This window comes from Orcinus orca, chromosome 3 (assembly GCF_937001465.1).
Source record: "Orcinus orca chromosome 3, mOrcOrc1.1, whole genome shotgun sequence".
Lineage (NCBI taxonomy): Eukaryota > Metazoa > Chordata > Mammalia > Artiodactyla > Delphinidae > Orcinus > Orcinus orca.
The window spans coordinates 180,062,999-180,083,829 of record NC_064561.1 but is presented as its reverse complement, the minus strand read 5'-3'; the positions used below and the strand labels follow the sequence as shown (position 1 = coordinate 180,083,829).

The 20,831-nt window shown below is 48.2% G+C and overlaps 1 protein-coding gene across 1 annotated transcript; it reads right to left on the bottom strand.

Moving 5' to 3' along the window:
* Positions 1-7,952: 7,952 nt before the first annotated feature.
* MED10 (mediator complex subunit 10) lies at positions 7,953-16,057 on the bottom strand. The gene is made up of 4 exons (XM_004274503.4): positions 15,867-16,057; positions 14,640-14,723; positions 10,816-10,918; positions 7,953-8,618 (listed from the first exon to the last, which is right to left on the bottom strand). Exons 1-4 carry the CDS (start codon positions 15,986-15,988, stop codon positions 8,520-8,522), a joined length of 408 nt encoding a protein of 135 aa, XP_004274551.1. The 5' UTR covers positions 15,989-16,057; the 3' UTR covers positions 7,953-8,519.
* Between the last annotated feature and the right edge of the window lie 4,774 nt (positions 16,058-20,831).

The window sequence follows — 20,831 nt, the reverse complement described above, 5'->3', positions numbered from 1 at the left end:
GCAACAGCAAAGCAGGACAGACTCCGCAGAGGGAGATGGAGTGAGCGCCTTACAGCATCTCTGCCATGGGGCGCTGCCAGCTGGCCGGACTTAGCCCTACATGGGCTGAGAAGGGAGGATCTGCAGGGATATTTTAAGTGAAAAAAGTGAAATGCTGTACAGTGTGTATAATATGATCCTATTGGTATTTTTATAGGTATAACCCTGAGTGTATGCTTAGAGAATTTCTGGCTTGCCCAGAAAGACACATGCAGTTAATAAGAAGGGGTCTGGTGTCTGGAATGTGCTGCCCTGTTTGCATTTTTCACCGGGGAAAACAAGCATGTGAAACAGCAGTGTTAAGTGTACTGTCTGCTTTTGCTTGCTGTATAAGATAACATTTGTATAAACAAAAGAGTACTGAAGCTTAACAAGAGATGCAGTGAAACCAGGACTAAATCGATACTGTTTAAGCCCTGTTATATAAGGGGGAAGTTTGCCGGGCTCTGTACTGAGTACGATTTCTGGTTGCACACTAAACAGTGAATAAATGGTTATTGATAATAGCAGCGAAAACGTCCTCTGTTCGCTCCTGCGACTCGGTTCATTTCACAGGGGGATGAGACACATCCGAGGGCTAGTAAAAGGGTCAGACAACAGTTTACAGAAAAGACCCATCCTGTGTTTTCCTTTATGCCTTAATTCCATAACTCAACCTCACCCTGGGCCCCAGCTGCTTCTTTTGATTAAATCAGTGGGCAACTGTGTTAACATCCATTTGGGACACTGATGCTCCAGCCTGTGCATGCTGGAGAATTAATAAACACCACGCAAAAATAGGCTGCCTTAAAATGTGTGCATTGTTCCCTAACACACGGCCAGGGACAGATCAGGCTCCCCGCAAGGTGAATGGGGCAGTGGGGGTGGGTGGCACCGGGAGAGTGTGTGAAAGTGGGCAAGGCAGGAAGAGGACCCATCTCCTCTTCATCCTGAGCACATCTCAGACTCTGTCCCTTTGTGGGAGGGCGACCAGAGGAAAAAGGACAGAGCTCAGGGCATTTTCAAAAGGAAAAGTGGGAGGAAGGGGCTGGAAGAAATAGAACGAGGGGAGGCAAGAGGGCTGAGGACCCTGGAACTGTCTGTGCACCCATCACTCCCGCAGCCTTGAGAAGGGAAAAGGCAGGAGGGCTTGGAAAGGAGGGAGAGATGGTCACAGATGAAGCAGAAAAGAAGAGAAGCTGAGAATAAACTGGGCGTGATGCTCTAAAGAAGTTGATGCTGGTATTGCAACCAGCACAGGAAGACAAGGATCGATGTGCTCCTGGCTCCCCAGTCCTCTGGCTCCCCTTACCCGGCTACCCACACGCTGCAGGAAGCATTTTAGAACCACTGTGCTTCACAGGTTCTTGCAGCTCCGGACTCAGGAATCACCCCACCTCAGAGGACCAGGGTGGACAGCCTTCCTGCCTTTCCAGCCATCTCACACCTCTTGGCTGCAGCAGCATCTGGACCACTGGTTTGGCACTACACAGGCAGGGCGAAGGTGAAACCAGCAGGGGGAGGCCGTGGCACGTTCCTGGGGCAAGGCATGTGCCAGGCCGCTCACCTGCAGCTCCGGGACGCAAGGAGAGATGAGCCATGGACTCCAACTCTGCTTTTGAAAATTTATCATCGATATTGTCCCCCCAGTGCCCAGAGTGACCCCATGGAAGTTCGAGCCCTGATCCTTCTTGTTCCAAACTCTGTCTAGACGGTGTGATGTAATGCTGCTTGATACCTTACACCTTGGGGCTCTTAATGTGAAAGTCCCCACGTGCTCGCCAAATGAACACAGCTTAAAAACACTCACAGCGCTGCGTCTGGGATCCAAATTTACTTATACAAAATTTAAAGTTGTAGCCTTAAGTTACCCCCAAAAAGTAAGTTTCTGCAGGAAAGGATCAACATTAGCACCCAGTATATGGGGATCCAGGTCGCCCTTTGCTCTGAAAGTGTCAGAGCGGGTCCTGTAGGTTATCTGACTCCCAGTTCCAGTTACCTCCCTACTTGCCTGCCTCTGCTCTAAAGGCTGTGTAAGCTAAGATGCAGATCACCTGCCACCTTTGCTGTTAGGGACAGCCATGAGACACTATTCCAGCCAGTGAGGTGTGGGCAGAAGTCCCTGAGGGATACAGCCCTTCTAGAATAAAATGGCAAAGCCGCCACAGGAGAAATCCTTTGGCCCATCACGCTTTGTCCTTCCTCTTCTATGTTTACTCTGCCTGGAATGCAGGCATGATACCCAGAGTTTCAGCAGCCACCTTGTGATGTGAAGACAAAGCCATGTGCTAAAAATGGCAGAGGAAAGAGGCAGATCAGTGTGGGTCCTGGTTGATGCTTGTAAACAGCTACAGTTATTCTGGGCAGAAAACTTGGAATTGCTTGTCACAGGAGAAAAAAATAACACCTATCTTTTTTAACTCACTGTTATTTGAAACATCCCTAATTTGCAGCCAACCTACATGAAACAGTAGATAAAGGCCAATAAGGATTGTCATAAAATAAAGTTATAATAAGATGAATGTAATAAAATTACATACATATGCATTATTAGTTTTGATGTATATTTAAATTAAGTGAGATAGGTATATAAAATTGTTCTTAAATTTTAAAGCAGTGTTGATATTATGCTATTTCTCACTCCTAAAAGCCTTTGACATGTCAAAGACAGTGGGAAAAAAATCAGTGCTTCTGGATCATTGTGAAAACTCCCAGCCCAGCCGGGACTGCCATTCCACAGCAAAAATGGAAACGCGGAAAAGGCCCCCTGGAAGGGATTCTAACAATCTTGCTTGTCTCGCACACGAGTCCCTTAATCGTTGGGCAGCAAAAGGTCTTGCAGAATGTAACTCGGTCACAGAAGCCCAAGGAGCCGATCGCAGGAGCGGACAGAAAACTGATAAAGTCCAGAGCAGAACAGGGGCCAGGATGCTAGAGAAAACAAAGAGGCGTGTGCAGAAAGCCTGAGCACCCTCAGAGCCCCAGCTGTGAACAAGGGCAGACCCACCAATCTGCGGCTTTGCCGATTTCTGATTCTGAACCAGACGATGCTATAAATAAGGCCAGGAATAAATATTCCACCAGCGCATCCCTTGTCTCCTCAGCTTGTGCTTGCTCTGCTGCCGAGCAAGGCTGTCCCCACTTCTGCCTCATTATCCTAATGTCTCCACCATCAAAAAGGATGGGAAGACTGCTCTTGTGAGCCCCACGGTCTGCGCCCACTTCAAGGCCAGGCCAGTCTGTCTCCCTCTTGTCTTGGATTTTGTGTCTTGGCAGGAACAATTTAAAAGAGAGTAACAAATGACCCAGGCACGGGCTGCTTGAAGTCTGTCTAAGCAGGGTGATGTCTTAATATCACCAGCCTTCTCATCATCACCACCCTCCCACCCCAACCAGCACTAAGCATCCTGCTTAGGCCGAGTGTTTGGTGGCAAAAAAATTTGACATTTGCTCTGGGAGCCAGGATGAGCAATCAGACTCAGCAAAATTAAGAGAGAAATAATAAAAGTGAGTGACCCTTTACTGACCGATCACAACTGATTGACTGAGTGCCTGAACAGCCCTGAGCGCTGTCAAGAGGAACCACGTCTTAGTCTGTTCCCGGCAGCCGTGACCAGGCACCGCAGAAGGAGCGGCTTGAACAACAGACTTTATTCCTCACGGCTCTGGAGGCTGGACGGCCAAGATCAGGGTGCCTGTGTGCAGCTTGTTCTGGTCGAAACTCTCTTTCTGGCTTGCCGACAGCCGCCTTCTCCCTGTGTTGTGATGACCTGAACAGCTCACAGAGCAGTGTTCCCCTCAGTCACCCATCGAGAAGGACCCGATCAGCAGGTGTAGACACAGGCGTAAAGCACGGGGTCTTGTGTGAAATAAACACTGCAGCTAGGGGCGGCCCTTGAATCCCAACCGGCTTCCTCCTGCAAGGCCAACTTGTTTCAAAATTAAATGGACGTGTGCATGGACTTTCTTGGTGTTCACAGCACACTTACCCAAAAAAACAATTCTTTTAAAATGGTTGATGTTTTAAAGTGTTCCTGTGGATGACTAGCCAGAGCTTACGTGTGATGAGCTATAGGGAGAACCCGCACTCACAGCTCAGGAGCCGCCAAACCGGGGTAAGAAGCCCCCTGTCGGATGAGGAAGTGCAGATTTGGTCCCTTCAGGGGTCACCTGTCACCCTTCCTCTCTTGGGGCACTATGTGAGCATCTTCCAGTGCCGACGCGGCCACAGAGACCGTGGATGCCCTTCAAGAACCTCTCCCTCAGACCCCTCGCCTCTGCAGCTCCCACACCTTTGTCATGCACACAAGGCACTCCCAGCTGTGTGTGCCTGTGTGTGTCAAGGCCATCTGCAAGGCATCCTACTTTCTCGGGTTTGTAACTTCCGCCGTCACCCACAATATTTCTTCCTTACTGCCAAGCCAGAAGTCTTGGCTACTTTTTCCTTTTTTATAAAATTTAACTTTTTCCTTTCAAAAAGCAGAAAAGGATCTTATGACAAGGAAGAAGACAAATGTTGCTTCTGTCTCTACGTGGACGCACATGATTTTAGTGTTTTCGCCAGCCCTGGATCTTCGACTCTCAATTCATGACCGGCCTCCACTGGGAAGAAGGAACCAGACGTTTACAGGAGGTGGCAGCTGGGCCCCGGGCAGATCGGGAAGAATGGACATGGCAGTCCCTGAGTCAACAAGGCCAGGGCCTCAATGGCCAGACCTGCCTAATAGGGCAGAGTAGTGGGTGCAAAACGGTGGATTCCAAAGATCTGTTTCTCAGACTCTGCAAATTCGACGTTATTTGGAAAAAGAGTCCTTGCACATGTAGTTAAGAATCATGAGACGACACCAACCTGGATTTTCCAGGCGGCCTTAAGTCCAATGATAAATGTCATTACAAGAGACACAGAGAAGACAGCCACATGATGACTGACGCAGAGACCAGGGTGAAGCTGCCTTCAGCCCAGGCATAGCTGGAGCCTCCAGAAGCTGGAAGAGGCAGGAAGGATCCTGCCCTGGAGCCCTTGGAGAGAGCATGGCCCTGCCTACACCTTGATTTCAGACTTCCAGAAATCAGGTGTAAGCCCCGCTCCACCCTTGTTAGCTGGGTGGCCTGAGCAGGCCACCCAACCTCTCTGTGCCTCAGCTTTCTCATCTGTAAACTTCCTATGGCGACTGAGGCAACGTGTGTAGCACGTTGTGTAGCAACGTATGTAGTGTGCTTAACCCATATCTGCTACATAAGTGACAACATTACACATTAATGGAACACTAAGTGTTAAAAATTATTATGTAGGAAGTTCACTGACTGGCCTAGATGTTCGTGGTACACTCTTCGGAAAAAAAAAAAAGCACGTTACTAACTCATGTGTACAGGAATAATTTCACATGTAGCTATTCATTTGTGTGTCTTGTGTTTGTAGAAAAATGTCTGGATGGATAAAGGCACAATATTAACAATAAGGACGGCAGTATGTGTGCCTCTCTTAGCTATATTTTTCGGAGTTTTCCGTGATGAACACATGATCGTATACCCCAAAAGATGAAGGGCATCCTACTTCTGCATAAAGGCAAGGGCTTAATATTTGCTTTTTCATTTTCTTAACCGCAGGGGCAGCACAGGTAACGAGAATAGTGACTTTTAAAGCTCAGGCCCCAGGACCCACCTCTTGGTGCCATAGTGATGTAGCTGTGCGTTGAAAATCACTGGGCTTTCAGGTTGGTTGCTTGGTTGATCAGTGTTTGGGGGAAGTGCAGGCAGGGGTGACTTCAAAATCGAAGGAGGAATTTGCAACTAACTAGGCATCATGGATGAGCAGGGGTGACGTAAAGAGAAGCAGCCCATCAAAATGGTTGCTATTGCACCAAGATGACTCCAACAATCATTGCTTTTTAACTGAAATGAGGCCCTTGAGAGGAGGGGTCAAAGGGCCAAGGGAAGGGGCAGTGAGGTCAAGTGTGCACAGTCTGAGTCTAGGATGCGGCCTTGGACCTTCCAGTGAAACCTAAAGGCCGTGGGCAGTTACGCTCAACACGCCACCTTCACCGTGAGTCTGCAAGAAGGCCGCCTGCAGGCCTTTCACGTGAGTCACACAATGTCCGTTCTGAGCGGGGAGTGCTCAGTCACCTAAGAGGACTTGAAAGTGGTTGGCACTTGCAATGAATACTCATGCCAGGTCCGGTGCCAAACGGAGACCAACCCCTGAACTTAGGGGAATGTACCGTGACGTCCCAGCATCTTTTGGGGGCTCCACTGCAGAGGCAACGTCAAATGCACTGAAGGGTTGTTGACGAGTCCCAAGGCTTCCCCCCAACACACCCTAACTTGTACTGAAAAGACGGAGGGACATTCCAGAGTGACTGGCTCCGGCAATCCCTGCCCCTGCGGGGCCTGGCTCAGCAGGCCCCCAGGCTGGGGGGCTTTGTATCGTCACTGGCTACTTGATCAGCACCTCCACTCATCGACGGCAGACGTTCTTCTCAAGGCTGAGAAGTAGCTGGAAACTGCCTGATTCTCAGGCCCCGGATGTGCACAACAGCTGCCCTTTGCCAGCTACATCCTGCGAGTTTCAGAACCCAGAGGGGAATTACAGACACCTGTGGACCCACCAGGCACCCAGGCAGAGGGAATGGAAATACACCCTCCGAGAAGGCTGGGGAGAAGGCCCACGTCTGGGTCACGCACGATGTTTTAAGACAGAGGACAAGGAATGGTCTGGAGTAATCGGGTCACTGCTGGAACTGCAAAGGATGTCTTCTACTGAGTCAACGGGATGGAGTGGGTCAGAACACGCTCTGAACAGTCGGGCTGCATGTAACATGCTGCTCCCTGCACATCAGCTGTGACTTCTGGCTCTGTCATACGGTAACAGTTCTTGCAGCTCCGGGGACTGGGGGGAGGACCAACTGAGTTGTCCCATGGGCACAGGGGTTAGGAAGGGCTTTCAGCCCGGCCCCCTACCACCCACATGCAGCTGCTAACAGGGCGGTCAGAAGCGGGAAAGCCAACGCAGGAGAGGAACCTCCGGGTCCAGGATCTACTGGCTGGGGCAGCCCTCATCTAGAGGAAACCGCGCCCGGGATGGGAATCCTTTTCTGGTGATGTTTTGGAGAGAGCGGAACTACTGACAACAAGGTAGCAACTTCCTAAGGGGCCTGGCCCCCAACTCCTAGCAAATATAAGACTCCCTTGGGAAGCAAGGGCACACACGAGCCCCCGTCCCTGGGAAGGGGTCAGCAGAGAACGCTGCGAGCTGGGCTCTGACCCTCACTTCACTCGGCCACGCCCGCGGCCTCACCGGACACAGGCCAGTCAGCGGAGCCCGCACCATGCCCACTGTCACACACCGATGAGACTCAAGTCCCTAACTGTGGATCTTGGCTCTAAGGGGTCCAGAATCACTGGGGCCAGGAAACCAACAACACGGGTTCCCGGGCCCCAGCCCAAAGCCTCTACCCAACAGGTCTGAATTGGACCCACCTTTCCGATGAACGAGTCCAGGTCATTCTGATGCCGTGGTCTGCAGTGACCCTCGAGAAACACCACACTGGGGCCTACAGCTCAAAGTCAGCCCGCAGGTGCGGCGACAGCACTGCCCAAGTTCACCAGCCACGCAACCTCCCAAGGCCCGCCCGGCCCTGCAGACTCCGAAGGCGCAGCTGTCCCTGCCATCTGGCAGCCCCCTCAGGCAGACACACAGGGCCCCGGGACGGGCTGGGAGTGCATTCCTGAACTGTGTCAATACATCCGCAATGTCCTCTGTGAAAGAGGCCGCGGGGAAATCAGAATCCTGCATTTCACTTTGGCTTTTCCTGCCTAAATGCCTGCAGAACAAACTTCACCAATATCCCTCACACTTTAGGGAAGTGACAATTGTTTACGAGATACAAGATACTATACTATGAAAACGTTACAGAAATAATTACATGGGACAAGTCTTATAAGTACTTAAAGACTTTATTATATTAGACGAACTGAAATCTATGGAAACACAGTTCCATTGAACACATTCTTTATGCACTATACTTAAAAATATAAAATACAAAACGAATTTAAAGTACTTATATTAAACCAAGTTTTCCTTCTGTTTTTTTGTTTAGCTTTCTTTGACACCATAAAAGAAAGAAAGAAAGAAAAAGAACAGAAAGAGTATATTAAAACAAAACTATTAGGTAGAATTTTTTTAAACTTTTACTTTACCTATCATATTTAATATTTCCAAGACTATTTGGCCATGGAGAATCATACACATCGCACTCAAAGTTGTGTGATCACCAGTCCCCTGAGAGCTAGAGGACCAAACAGAGCACGTCAGGGAGGGGGGCAGCTGGCGGCACAGCCCCGCACGCCCTCCAGGCCCTGCCGTCCCCAGAGGCCAGGACCAGGACAAGGTGGCGGGAGGATGGGCCCAGGAAACAGCATCGCTGCCGCTCAGTCAAGGCTGCCTGAAGGTCACGGCCACTCGTGCAGGGCTGGGAGGACCTTCAGACAGACGGAGGAGGGAGTTAGGAAGGAGGATGGTCTTCCCCCCGGACGCTCCGGTACTTGGCCATGTCCTCAGGAAATACTTTAGAGAGTTCTTGAATCAACAGGCTTTTAAATTTCTAAGAAGAAAAATATACACGGTCAAGATATTTTTGCACGTGACCCATCACCCAAGTTAAAGACGACGCCCCACTAGAGCCTCAAACTCAAAAGAGAAACTGGGCTTTCCCTGCACTGTCTGCTCATCTCCCTGGATGCCACACCTGCCAAACCGCAGCAGGAAACTGCTTGCAACTATGCTGCAGGTACATCAGGTACATGGAGAACTACCTGAAAGAGGAATGTTCATTCAAAGACTACTTCTTCCCTCCCACCTCAAATGACAAGGAGCCCTCTCGCACGGAGCCAGCCACTCAGGTGGAAATGATTAGAGCAAGTGTAACAGGAGTCTTCACGTAATAATTAAGCAATTATTAATTCAAACCACATCAAACCCATTGTGTGCAAACAGCTCTCGATCAAAGCTTTCAGAGCACCTAGAAACCTGTCTTCTCCAAATACCACGCTCCTTGAGCCTTCGTATCAGCATAACGTTTGTTTTAATCCAATCTTAAAAGCAGCTAAATATCTGCCAGCATCTCAAAACCCTTTCTTATAAGCTGTACAGAAAGGCAGCACCGTGGATACAAACAGAGAGATGGTCCTTACGTAGGTCAGGAACACATCCTTAAAGGAGGCTACATGCCAACCCTACAGAAAGCATTTAAGATAGAACTCATGCAACTTTAATCACTCGACCCACCAGGCATACAAACTGCACTGTGAGACGTTCACAATCTCATGAGAGGAAATGACACCAAGAGGCAACAGAAAGGGGTGCAAACTGAACAAATAGCACGGTCGCTAGTGTCACTGCCGACAGGCCATCTCCAGGTGCAGAGGCAGGGAGGCGAACAGGAGCACGGGCAGCCGGGAGCACATCGCCCTGCGGCCGCGGCCCTGTTCTTAAGGGGAAGGGCGGGGCTCTTTCTGCCTGTCGTCCCCTGAGCTGGACGATCAGGCTCGCCCGCAGACTGGCCCAAAGAACCCCAGCTGGCTCTCCACCAAAGCGCTATCGTGCCCCAGAGGTGATGCTCTGTTCAAGAGCAACTCAATCCCAAGCTGGCAAAGCAGAAATGAGGCCGGGGGCACCACACTAACCCTCACAGCAAAGCCACCTCCAGGGCAGGCCACCTGGGATCAGCACAGATCCCTGCAGTCCAGGCAGCGGGAGACGGGCCTGTCACGGCAGTCCCGCCACCACCGCTGTGCCGGCCCCTCGCCTCGCCAGCGCACCCTCCGCGTGGCCGTCCCCACGAACAGCAGACACCGAGCAGGCACCTGTGCCCCTGGGCAGCAGAGGGAACACAACACTCGTGCCCCTTGCATGCTGGGGCTTAGGCTGCAACAGGGGACACAGGACAGAGACAGAAGGGCCGACCCTTATCAGCCAAGGCTGGTCCGCAAGGCCTCTCGGAGGGGGTGACACGCCGACCAGGGAGGACAGGCAGTGGGCAGAGGACGTGCAGGAGTCCCAGCAGAGGAGACGGCAGGGGGATGGACAGGAAGGAGACAAGGAGACGGGCCGGTGAATTCCAGAAATGCAAATGAGGCCAGCGCTGCTGGGGGCAGGGGGAGAGGCAGGAGGGCTCGCTGTCTGAGGCCAACAGGAAGGGGTGGCACCGCCCACCTAAAGGAAACCCCCCCCACACACACACCCCCCGCCCCTGGCCACACGAGAGTCAACGTAGGTAAGAAAACACTCCATATACCATGTTCAAGATGCAGTTTTCTCAATCCCATCAAAACCAAGAAATACAAAGAGCAGGGTCTCTGTGGAGAATAGGGTATACGGTACAAAGGGGTCTGGAGTCTGAAGCTGGAAACGACCACCAGAGAAAGAGAAGTCAAGGAGGATTCGGCAATCCTCTAAACCAGAGACCCACAGTTACAGAAAAAGGCCGAACAGAAGGACTCAGAAAGCACCAAAGGGCAACCTGGAGATACTAAAATCGTAAAAACAGAAATGTTAGCCAACAACAACTAACACCACAAAAATTAACCCAGACTTCCGTAAAAGGGAGGCTAGCCACGTCGCTACGTTTATTATGCTACCACACGGCTTGCTATTTAATTTTATTACCTATTACGCATTTCAGAAATCTCAGCTGTGTAATGTTGTCAGGTAGCTGAAGTTTTACAAAGTCTATGAGCCAGATTTGCTCTGTGAACATTCCTTGATGTTCTGACATTATCTTCTGTTGACAAGAACCTTACCTTCATTGTGTCAATCTTGCCTTTAACTTGTTCATTTTTAGCCAGAGCCCTCTCCAGGCACTCTTTGGTATAGAGTTGGGGATTTCGACCTTGATCTATGTATCTGGAAACATGAAACATGTCAATTAACATTCATGGCTGATACCTCCTCTCACAGTTTTCTTATGGGGAAAAAACAAAGGTAGTGATCTGTAACCTCACATGGCCCTGTTTAGAAGCTGTGTCCAGGAACCAGGTGAATTAGGATTCCTTCGGTTATACAAGTATAGATGACTTGCACTCATTACTTCTAATAATATGAATGACTCATGAAATCAAGTTAACGATCACTTATAAACCAAGCAAGCTTCACAGTCACACCAGTTCACATGTTTAGCACTTGTGTTTTTCGAAAGGTTTCATAGCCAACCACACCTTTTTATCCTCACAACAACCTGTAAGGTCAGGCAGCTCTTGACAAGAGAGAACTAAGCATGGGCCAGAGCTTCAGGGCTGAGCAATACAGGGAGCCCACCGAGATGCAACCCAGCAGGCCCACCCCGTCCTCTGTAGAGCCGCCTCGGGGCTGCAGGATCGGTGAGGGGAGAGCAGCGAGCACAAGAGCGCTGGCTTTGCCTGTCCTGAGATTAGTTTACCAACTGGAGAGAGGGGGGAATGATACACTACTTTCCTAAAAATACCTAAGTAACTTAAACTTAACAGAGACAGATTCTCTCCAATTATTTCTTAGCAGCATAAAACTGTTCTGTGAAATTTTCAACACGTGTCCCCAAAATGTCTTCATCATCCCAAAGATTTCATTAAGTGTACTGCCTAGATGAATATACACATTTTACCTGCGGAAGGCCACCTGCCTACTTCTGCACCTTGAAGACCTTCACATCACCCAGCTAAACTGAATTACTCATTACAAAGAAACAAAAACCACCACCACTACACTAAGTCTGATTTATGCATTTTTATGCTTCAGTTAAAAAAAATTATCACTTCAGATTAAAGACACTGTTAGGTTGCTGTTAATGGCATAAAAACTGGCTTTTAATTATGACAGATAGAGAAATACTAATAAATCAAAAGTTCTAGAAATCCCATTTTATTGTGATGTATTTGAAACGATGGAATGAAAAAAGCAACATTCTGGTTAAATCCTAAGCAAAATCCATCCATTTCTGGGGGGGGAAAACCTCAACAGGCCCCAATGTCCTAAATAAACAACCCCTTTCGACAGTGATGTCATTTGGATCGGGCTCTTCTCTGAAGACTCGAGGGTTGACTCCCACTTCTGCGAACTCGCCAACCCCAAGCACCCGGCAGAAAGGCCGAGGTTTACGTTGGTATCTCTGCTCCAGACGCAGTCAGCGTGCCTGAGAACAGGTCTGGAGACCCTTCTACATCGGCACAGACTGATGTAGACAGATGTAAGCCAGATCTGACCGACAGCTCAGATCTGCTGCTTGCTGGGTGCTGAGAGGCCACCCCATCCCAAGTCCCCACGTGGGTCTCCGCTGTCCCTGTACCCACCGGCTCCGGCTGTGCTGGCCGAGGCCTCACTGCCCCCACCTCTTCAGCGGTCTTCCCCATCTGTCTTCCTCTCATTTGCTCCACTTCAGAAGCCAGGAGTAGTTCCTTGGCATCTGTCAATATACTCATCCCACACACTCGTGACCAGAATGGCTCTAATGAGGACACTTAAGGAAAGGAAATCAGCCTCCACCTTGCCACACTTCACGAGCAGGAGTCTAGAGCTGCAACACACGCACAAGACAGACCTTCGCTCCCACCTGGGAACATGTGACACCTCGGCCAGCAGGTGAGGACAGAGCTGAGACTGGGAAAACTGCAGCCTATGTGTCCTGACTTGGTGGCCAGCTGCCGAGCTGTGCTGTAACTGGGACTTTCATCTCTGACCTTTGGGGATGTAAAAAGGTAACTTTTCCTTTTACTGTTCAAGGAACTCTAGTGATTTACATTTGCAGTTTTACTGCAAAAAGCCCCAGAATACTCTTGCTGTTCCAAGTCAGCTCCGGGAGGGAGGCTGCTTGGCCCAGAGAATTGGCCCTGGTCAACACAAATCCAGGATTTGAAACTAAAATTAGAGCTGTCATATGATCCAGCAATCCCACTCCTGGGCATATACACAGACAAAACTATAATTCAAAAAGATACACGCACCCCTATGTTCACAGCAACACTATTTACAATAGCCAAGACACGCAAACAACCTAAGTGTCCATCCACAGATGAATGGATAAAGAAGGTGTGTGTATATATACACAATGGAATATTACTCAGCCATAAAAAAGAATGAAATAATGCCATTTACAGCAACGTGGATGGACCTACAGATTGTCATACTAAGTGAAGTCAGAAAGACGAATATCACAAGCTATCACTTATATGTGGAATCTAAAACACGACACAAATGAACATATCTATGAAACAGAAACAGACTCACAGACATAGAGAACAGATTTTTGGTTGCCAAGGGGAAGGGGGGTGGGAGAGGGATGGAGTGAGAGTTTGGGGTTAGCAGACGCTAATATAGGATGGACCAACAAGGTCCTACTGTGTAGCACAGGGAACTATATTCAATATCCTGTGATAAACCATAATGGAAAAGAATATATATATGTATAGCCAAATCACTTTGCCGTACAGCAGAAATTAACACAACACTGTAAATCAACTATACTTCAATAAAATTTTTTTTAAAAAGTCCAGAATTTTAGTCTCAGCTCTGACACTGACTAGCTAAACAGCCACTACAGTTACTTACTGGTTCTTTCACCTGTGAAATCAGTGTGATAAAACCTGGATGGATAAAACCTAAAGAGTTTATTTCCTAGAGGCATCTCTAGGCCAGGACTGTGCCCAGGTGCAGGTAACTCTCTCACAGAAAACGGTAAAAAGACTTACCAACATACCTGGCCTAAGAACTTTTTTTTTCAACAGAGCAGATATTATCATCTCCTAGAACCAGCACTGCCAGGGCAGTCTGGGGGATACCAGACCAAATTCGTACTTCTCGGGTTGTTTCTGGCTTTAATTTTTTTTAATTTATAACATAGCTGCATAAGACTTTTTCATTCTCAAGAAAAAAAAGGAATTCATGTGGTTGTCCTTTTATATAAGCAAGATTTTAAGAGCCTAGGATGTTCTTCACATATTTAAAAAGCCTTTATTCACATGTAACTCTTTTTAAACAATACAATACTGAGTTGTTGTTTTTTTAATTAATTTATTTATTTTTGGCTGCACTGGGTCTCCGCTGCTGCGCGCAGGCTTTCTCTAGTTGCGGCCAGCGGGGGTTACTCTTCGTTGCGGTGCTCGGGGTTCTCATTGCGGTGGCTTCTCTTGTTGCGGAGCATGGGCTCTAGGCATGTTGGCTCAGTAGTTGTGGCATGTGGGCTCTAGAGCACAGGCTCAGTAGTTGTGGCGCACGGGCTCTAGAGCGCAGGCTCAGTAGTTGTGGCTCACGGGCTCTACAGCGCAGGCTCAGTAGTTGTGGCACACAGGCTTAGGTTGCTCCGCGGCACGTGGTATCTTCCCAGACCAGGGCTCGAACCCATGTCCCCTGCCTTGGCGGGTGGATTCTCAGCCACTGCGCCACCAGGTAAGTCCCTGAGATTTTTTTTTTTTTTAATGGTTTAATCCCATTAGAACATAAGCTCCATGACAGCGGGGATTTTTGTCTGTTTTCTTTCCTAACATATACGAAGCACCCAGACCATGCCTGCCACATAGCAGACACTTATATACTGGTAGTTGAGGAAATGATTACAGCAAAACTAAACAATAATTAGAATATCAAGAACGCTACTTACTCAAAAACTTCTAAAGGGACAGTAATATCATGAAGTTGCTGTCTGCATTTATCGATATCCTGTAAGCCAGTAACAATAAAATTCCTGAGGGAAAAAGCAAAAATGGGACGTTAGGTTAATTGGGACGATGGCACTGAGCACCACCCACATCTGGCCGACCAGGGATCCACACGCGTGTTCCTTGCACAAGCACAGGTTACATGTGGCTCTCAGCTCTTTGGTTAGCTACAGAATTCCGTAAAGCTTTGGCGTTCTATCATATGCTCATCTATCTCCTGATCGTCTTTTTAAACAAAGAATTGCCAATACTGGGGGGCAAGAACCAATAGGAATAAGGGCAGGAGCCTTTGAGAATCTGATGAAAAATACGAGCCTTCTCTCAAAAACATTCACCCTAAGGTGGCAGGGATTTTGTGTGCGGTGTCAGACAACGCCGGGGTGGGCGACTCCAGTTCAAGCATCCATCCTCAAAGCCTGAGGGAAAGCAAGCCGCGGCTGCCTAGTCTAACTTCAGCTCCCCGCGGGAGCCTTCCTAGATCAGCCGGCTGGTCCCGCAGCACCGGGTACGCAAGGCGGGCTTGCAAACAGGTTGGTGCTTGTGCCCTCCGTACAGCTGTGAGCCCTTCTCCGGAGCATCCGATTTGTATCTGCCTTTTGTTCACCCTAGGGCCGGGCACCGCGGCCAGCACAAGGCTGCTGCCCCAAAAATCACTTCATAAACGTTCTGTGGCCCGTCGCAACCCACCACCGCCCACCATCATCCGATCCTCCCTTCGGGCCTAGGCATCAAGCGGTTTCTGAGCCCTCGCCTTCCCGGGGCCCATTTCACCGCACTGCCGCGTGAAGCCCGCCTCCCTTCGGGGGGCAGGGGCGGAACCCCCGGCCGAAGGGGAGAGAGTCCTACGTGCGTAGGGCAAGACTCAGATTCAGAAGCACGCCTCCCCCTGATAGCCCCAGAAACAGAGACTGATAACGTGTCCAGACGCGGCCCCAAGACAAGGTCCCAGCGCGGCAAAGCGGGAAGGAGGCGGGCCTGCAACAGGCGGCAGCGGCCAGCCCGCCGGCGCACAGCCTGGACCGGGAGGGCCCGGGAGGACCCGGCCCCGAGCAAGGCGGGGAGAGGAGGCGGCTCTCAGCCGGCTCCAGGCTCCCCATCCCGGCTTCCAGGCAGACAGACGCCATCCCGCTGGCGCCGGGGACACGCCGGCGGACTCGGCCGCCACTCACAGCTTCTGGTTGAGCCCGGCCTGGCTGCTGGGCTGGAAGTCGCTGACGATGATGCCGAGCTGCCGGATGTTCTCCACAAACTTCTCCAGGTGCTCCTCCAGGTGGTCGAACTTCTCGGCCATCGCCCAACCGTCGGCACCGCCGCGGGTCGCTCCTGCCCCGGCGACTCTGGCTTCCGCCGGGGCACGCCACCACTTCCGTTTCCTCTGGGGGGCGGGGAGCGGGGGGTGGGGCTGGATGGTGGGGCGGGGCGACGCAGGTCGGCGCGGGGCGGGGCGGGCCACCGGGGCGTGGTGTGGACCCTGAGGCGGTGTCTGGGGCGGGGCCTGGATCGGAGGCGGGGTTTGAGCGTGGGGCGAGGCGGACGTCAGCTCAGCCTGGCCCCAGTAGCCCTAAGCGGCCCAGGTGAGCGGGGCAGGCCAGGTGTTGGTCCTCAGGACTCGCACGCGTGCTCTGAGGGCCACAAAGAGCCCGCGATGGGGACCTGTGGGATCCGGCTCTGCCTTCACTGGCCCTAGGCAAGTTCCCGAGCCTCTGAGCCCTTCCATAAAATCAGGATAATGAGACCCGACAGCTACGTGAGGTTAGTTAGAGGAGGTAACGCCGGTAAGGCTGAAGCACAGCGGGCAGTACTTGGAAAGAGTAGCTTGACCCATGATGAAAATGACTTTTTTTTCCCGAGTATTCAAATTACAGGTACTTATGGTAAATAATTGCAACAATAAAGAAAAAAAAGTAATGAAGAAAGGGGAAAAGACACCTGATATCCTGCCCCCCTGACATGAGCCATCTTTAAGATCTCGGAGACCTTCCCTTCCTCCGCTTCTTTACAGGCAGGTACAACCGCTTGTGGACAAAGGGCTTGGTCAGCTTCTTACTCCACACCAGCGAGCCGCTGTGCAGGGTCCAGCAGGCTTCCTACCTGCTCCTCCGGAAGCTGGCCTCTCCCTTTTGGAGCCAGTCAGCCCTTGCCCTGACCCTGAAAGGCAGCTCAAGCTGGGCTTCAGACCCATCACTTTTCCAGTAGTGATTTGCCATCCCCAAAGGGGTGAATTAGCAGCAAGGACAACAACATACGGTGACCTTAGGTCTAGTGTCACAACTGAGGCTTCTAGTGCTAACTGCTGCCACCTCCCACCAGAGGTCTCGGTGCCCTCCATGCGCCATATAAGGCAACGTCTTCACAAATACCCACGTACCTGAAAACCCTCAAGTTTGCATGAAGGACCCGATAAGGACAGTCTCCTTGTCCCTCAGTTGGAATCCTTGAGGTCAGCTCTGGCACCCCGACTTCTTTCTTCTGGTATGTAATTAGCACCCACCAACTCTAACTCTTCCTTCTAACCATGTCCCCTCAGCTCTTGCTTCCCTAATTCCAGCCACCTTCCTAGGTCAGGTCCTCGGCCCCTCGTGCCAACTCTAATAAAACAGTGCCCTATGGGGTTTCCCTATCTGCGAAGAATAACCTCCCCTACTTCACAGAGCTTTTTGTAAACTGCTGTTCATTGATCTTACTAAAATTCCATTTTGACCACTCTTGTGCTTAAGAAACGTTTATGCCCATTCTTCTAGGAGTAACTGACGTTTGCTCCTGAAGTAGCCTGCCTGGATCCCTCAAGCCACAGTAATTTCCTTTTCTACTGAATATCATAGTATCCATCATTCATCCTTTTCAGTTCCTAGAGTCTTAGGCAAAATGAGGAAGCCCCTTTTCTTGATGATCTCCAAAGCCTCTCCCAACTGCAGCCAGAAATGGGAACCCAGAGAAGGTACGTGATTTGTCAGACTTACTGAATCAGGAACTCCAATTGATGTGGTGGGCTGAAGTGACGGGGAAAGCCTCTGTTCTGCTCTGAATACACAGACATGTTAGATAAAATACCTCCCTCCCAACTTAACGGCAGTTAACTTCAGGGGAATTTTAAAACGAGGTGGCAATAAAATACTAGACAAAAGGAAAAAAATGATGACTGGGGAGAGGGCTGGATATGAAGTTAGTCCTTTTCAATTTCATAAGAATAAAAAGGGATAGATATTGATGGGACCTAGGCTTTGTTTAGTATTGATTTAAAAAATTTAAGTTTATTTCTTTAGTAGAACAATATAATTTCCAAACTAGTAAAAGGGAAAGGGAATAAGGACAATGCAATCAATTAAATAGAAGGCAAGAAAAACAGAGAATAGGTGAAGCAAAGAACAAGCATAAAAAATAAAAAGCACACAATGAGATAAAAGAATTAAAGAAAAATATGTTGGTGATCACAGTGAATGTAAACAGACTTCACTACTTGTTTAAAAGGGAGATTCTCTCAGATTGGAAGTGTTTTATTATATTTTGTTTTGTTTTATTGTTGTTGCTGCTGTCTTAATCCAGCTATGTGGCTTTTCCAAAGCACACCTAAAACAAACATACAGAAAGGTTTAGATAAAGGAATAGGATAGAAAAAGATATGACAGGTAATCAAAAAAAATTATTAAACATATGAAATTAAAAATTAATAAAAATGTTAAAAGACTTTTTTAATGATAAAGGAAAGAGTCCACCAAGAGGCTATACTAATATTTACCTATAAGCAACTAACAACGTTGTCTTATAATATCTAGCACAAAAGTTGGCAAATTATGAGGAAAAATTCAAACTCCATAATCATAACAGGAGATTTGAACCACCTCTATCAGAAAATGATGTCAAGTAGAGTACAAAATAAATGAATATGAAAGAGTTGAATAATATGATTAATGTATGTGATCTTTGAGAAACACTGAACCCTGAAGAACAGATTATTTTCAAGCACATATGGAATAGTTATGAAAATTTGACCATTCACTAGACTACAAAGGAAGTTTCAGCAAATTTCAAATTGTGTCACATGGACTGGATTTTCTGACTTCAGTGGTATAATTACAGTAGAAATCAATGAAGTTATTTGCTTTTTACATACACACACATGCATACACACACACACACACACACACAGACCTGAAAACCAAAACACACTCTTTGAAATAATTCATGGATATATATACATCTGAATTTGTATGGGCAAGACCCGATTGATGTCCGTCATCCCAATATAATTATTAGTAGCACTTCCTGTCACTCACTATCAAAGGTATCTCAATTTGGTTGATACATTACATGGCCATACTAGTTAAAGAGGAATTTGTAGCATATTTGGAACTGAATGATAAGCACTCCTTATCAAACTTCTGCTTTGCTTCTAAGGTGATACTCTGAGGAAAAATAACCTGGAAATAATAAGCTAGGGTTTTCAACCCAAAGAGTTAGTGAAAAGGAGCAAGAGAGAAATCACAAGCACAAAAAATATATAGAAAGGAGTGGAAAAGGTAAAGAGAGATACTGATGAAAACGAAAACTCTTTCATTATTTTTTTTTTCTGCTTTCGTTAGAAGCTAGAAAGATGAACAGTAAAGAAAAGCTGACTGTTGAAAAGACGAGTAAAGATACATACTTCAGCAAGTCCATCAGAAGGCAGAGAGAAAATAAACAATATTATAAATGAATGAGGAAACATCATTCAATTACAGTGAAATTTGTATTCATATTTTGAAAGCTTGAAGGATGTGGACAATTTTCTAGAAAACTCCCAAAAGTTAACCTAAAAAATAATAGGAGATCAGAATAGATCCTAACCTTTCAATAAACTGGCCAGCAGACAAAAATCTCTTTCAAAGAAACAAAAGACAACAAGCTGTGACTGCTTTTAACACTAGATTGTTATTTTTTAATGAAACATTAAAGAAAAAAGAATTTCAATTTTAAGCAGACATTTTCAGAGACTAGAAAACGAAGAAACAACATCCCAACTCATTTTTGTTTTGTTTTGTTTTGTTGTTTTTGCGATACGCGGGCATCTCACTGTTGTGGCCTCTCCCATTGCGGAGCACAGGCTGCGGACGCGCAGGCTCAGTGGCCATGGCTCACGGGCCCAGCCACTCCGCGGCACGTGGGATCTTCCCGGACCGGGGCACGAAGAATCCGTGTCCCCTGCATCAGCAGGCAGACTCTCAACCACTGCGCCACCACGGAAGCCCCCAGCTCATTTTTAAAGAATTATATAACTTTGATAGGAAATGCAGACGAGGACAGTCCAAAAAAAAAAAAAAAAAGAGGAAGAAAATATAGGCCAATCTTCCTTCTGAAAGTAGATGTAAAAATCACAAATATTATAAAATATCAGCAAATTGAATCAATTATCCCGTATCAGCTATCAATTGCTACATAAACAAACCTCGTGGAAACGTAGTGGCTTGAAACAGCTACTTTCCTCTAGTTTGCTCGCAGCTCTGCAATGTGGGCTGTGCGTGGCGTTTGTAGCTTTCCCCCGCTCCATGTCACTTTGGCTGGGTGGCCTGGCTGAGGCTAGTGAATCTACTTTCAAGATGGCTCACTCACACGGCCATCACATTGATGGTGCATGTCGGCTGGGAGCCCAGCTGGACTGTGAGCTAGAGAACACAGTCCCCCTCTGCGTGAGTCTCTGCGGACTTTGGGAGCATCCTTGCCTTGTGGCGGCTGGGTTCCAGGAGCACGTAGCTCAAGAGAAACAGGTAGAAGTTGCACAGCCTTCTAGAATCTTGCCTCCAAAATCCCATAGCATCACTTGCACCATAGCCATGGCACAGATGGATTCCCAGAAGGGAACATAACCCTGACCTGTCAATGGAAGGAGTAAGAAGTCACTTTGTTGGAAGAACAGGTGAAAGAACAGGTGAGACCTTTTGAAGCCATTTTTGAAAAACACAACCTGTCAAACATCACACTGAAAAAAATAATAATAATGATCTATTGGGCTTCTCCTAGGACTGCAAGAATGGTGAATATCATAAAATCTTTCATGTATCTAAGTCCATTAAGAATTAAAGCAGAGAAATATCTCAGATTTTTTAAATAGACACTTGATAAAATTCTACTTGATTCGTGGTTTGTTTTTTTTTTTTAAC

Bases quoted from the DNA above. Each gene is read 5' to 3' on its own strand.
- MED10 (XM_004274503.4), bottom strand. From the start codon at position 15,988: ATGGCCGAGAAGTTCGACCACCTGGAGGAGCACCTGGAGAAGTTTGTG. The intron at 10,919-14,639 runs GTAAGTAGCGTT...TCATGTTTCCAG, and splicing joins GTCCCTTTAGAAGTTTTTGA to ATACATAGATCAAGGTCGAA. The intron at 8,619-10,815 runs GTAAGGTTCTTG...TTTTCTTCTTAG, and splicing joins GCAAGATTGACACAATGAAG to AAATTTAAAAGCCTGTTGAT.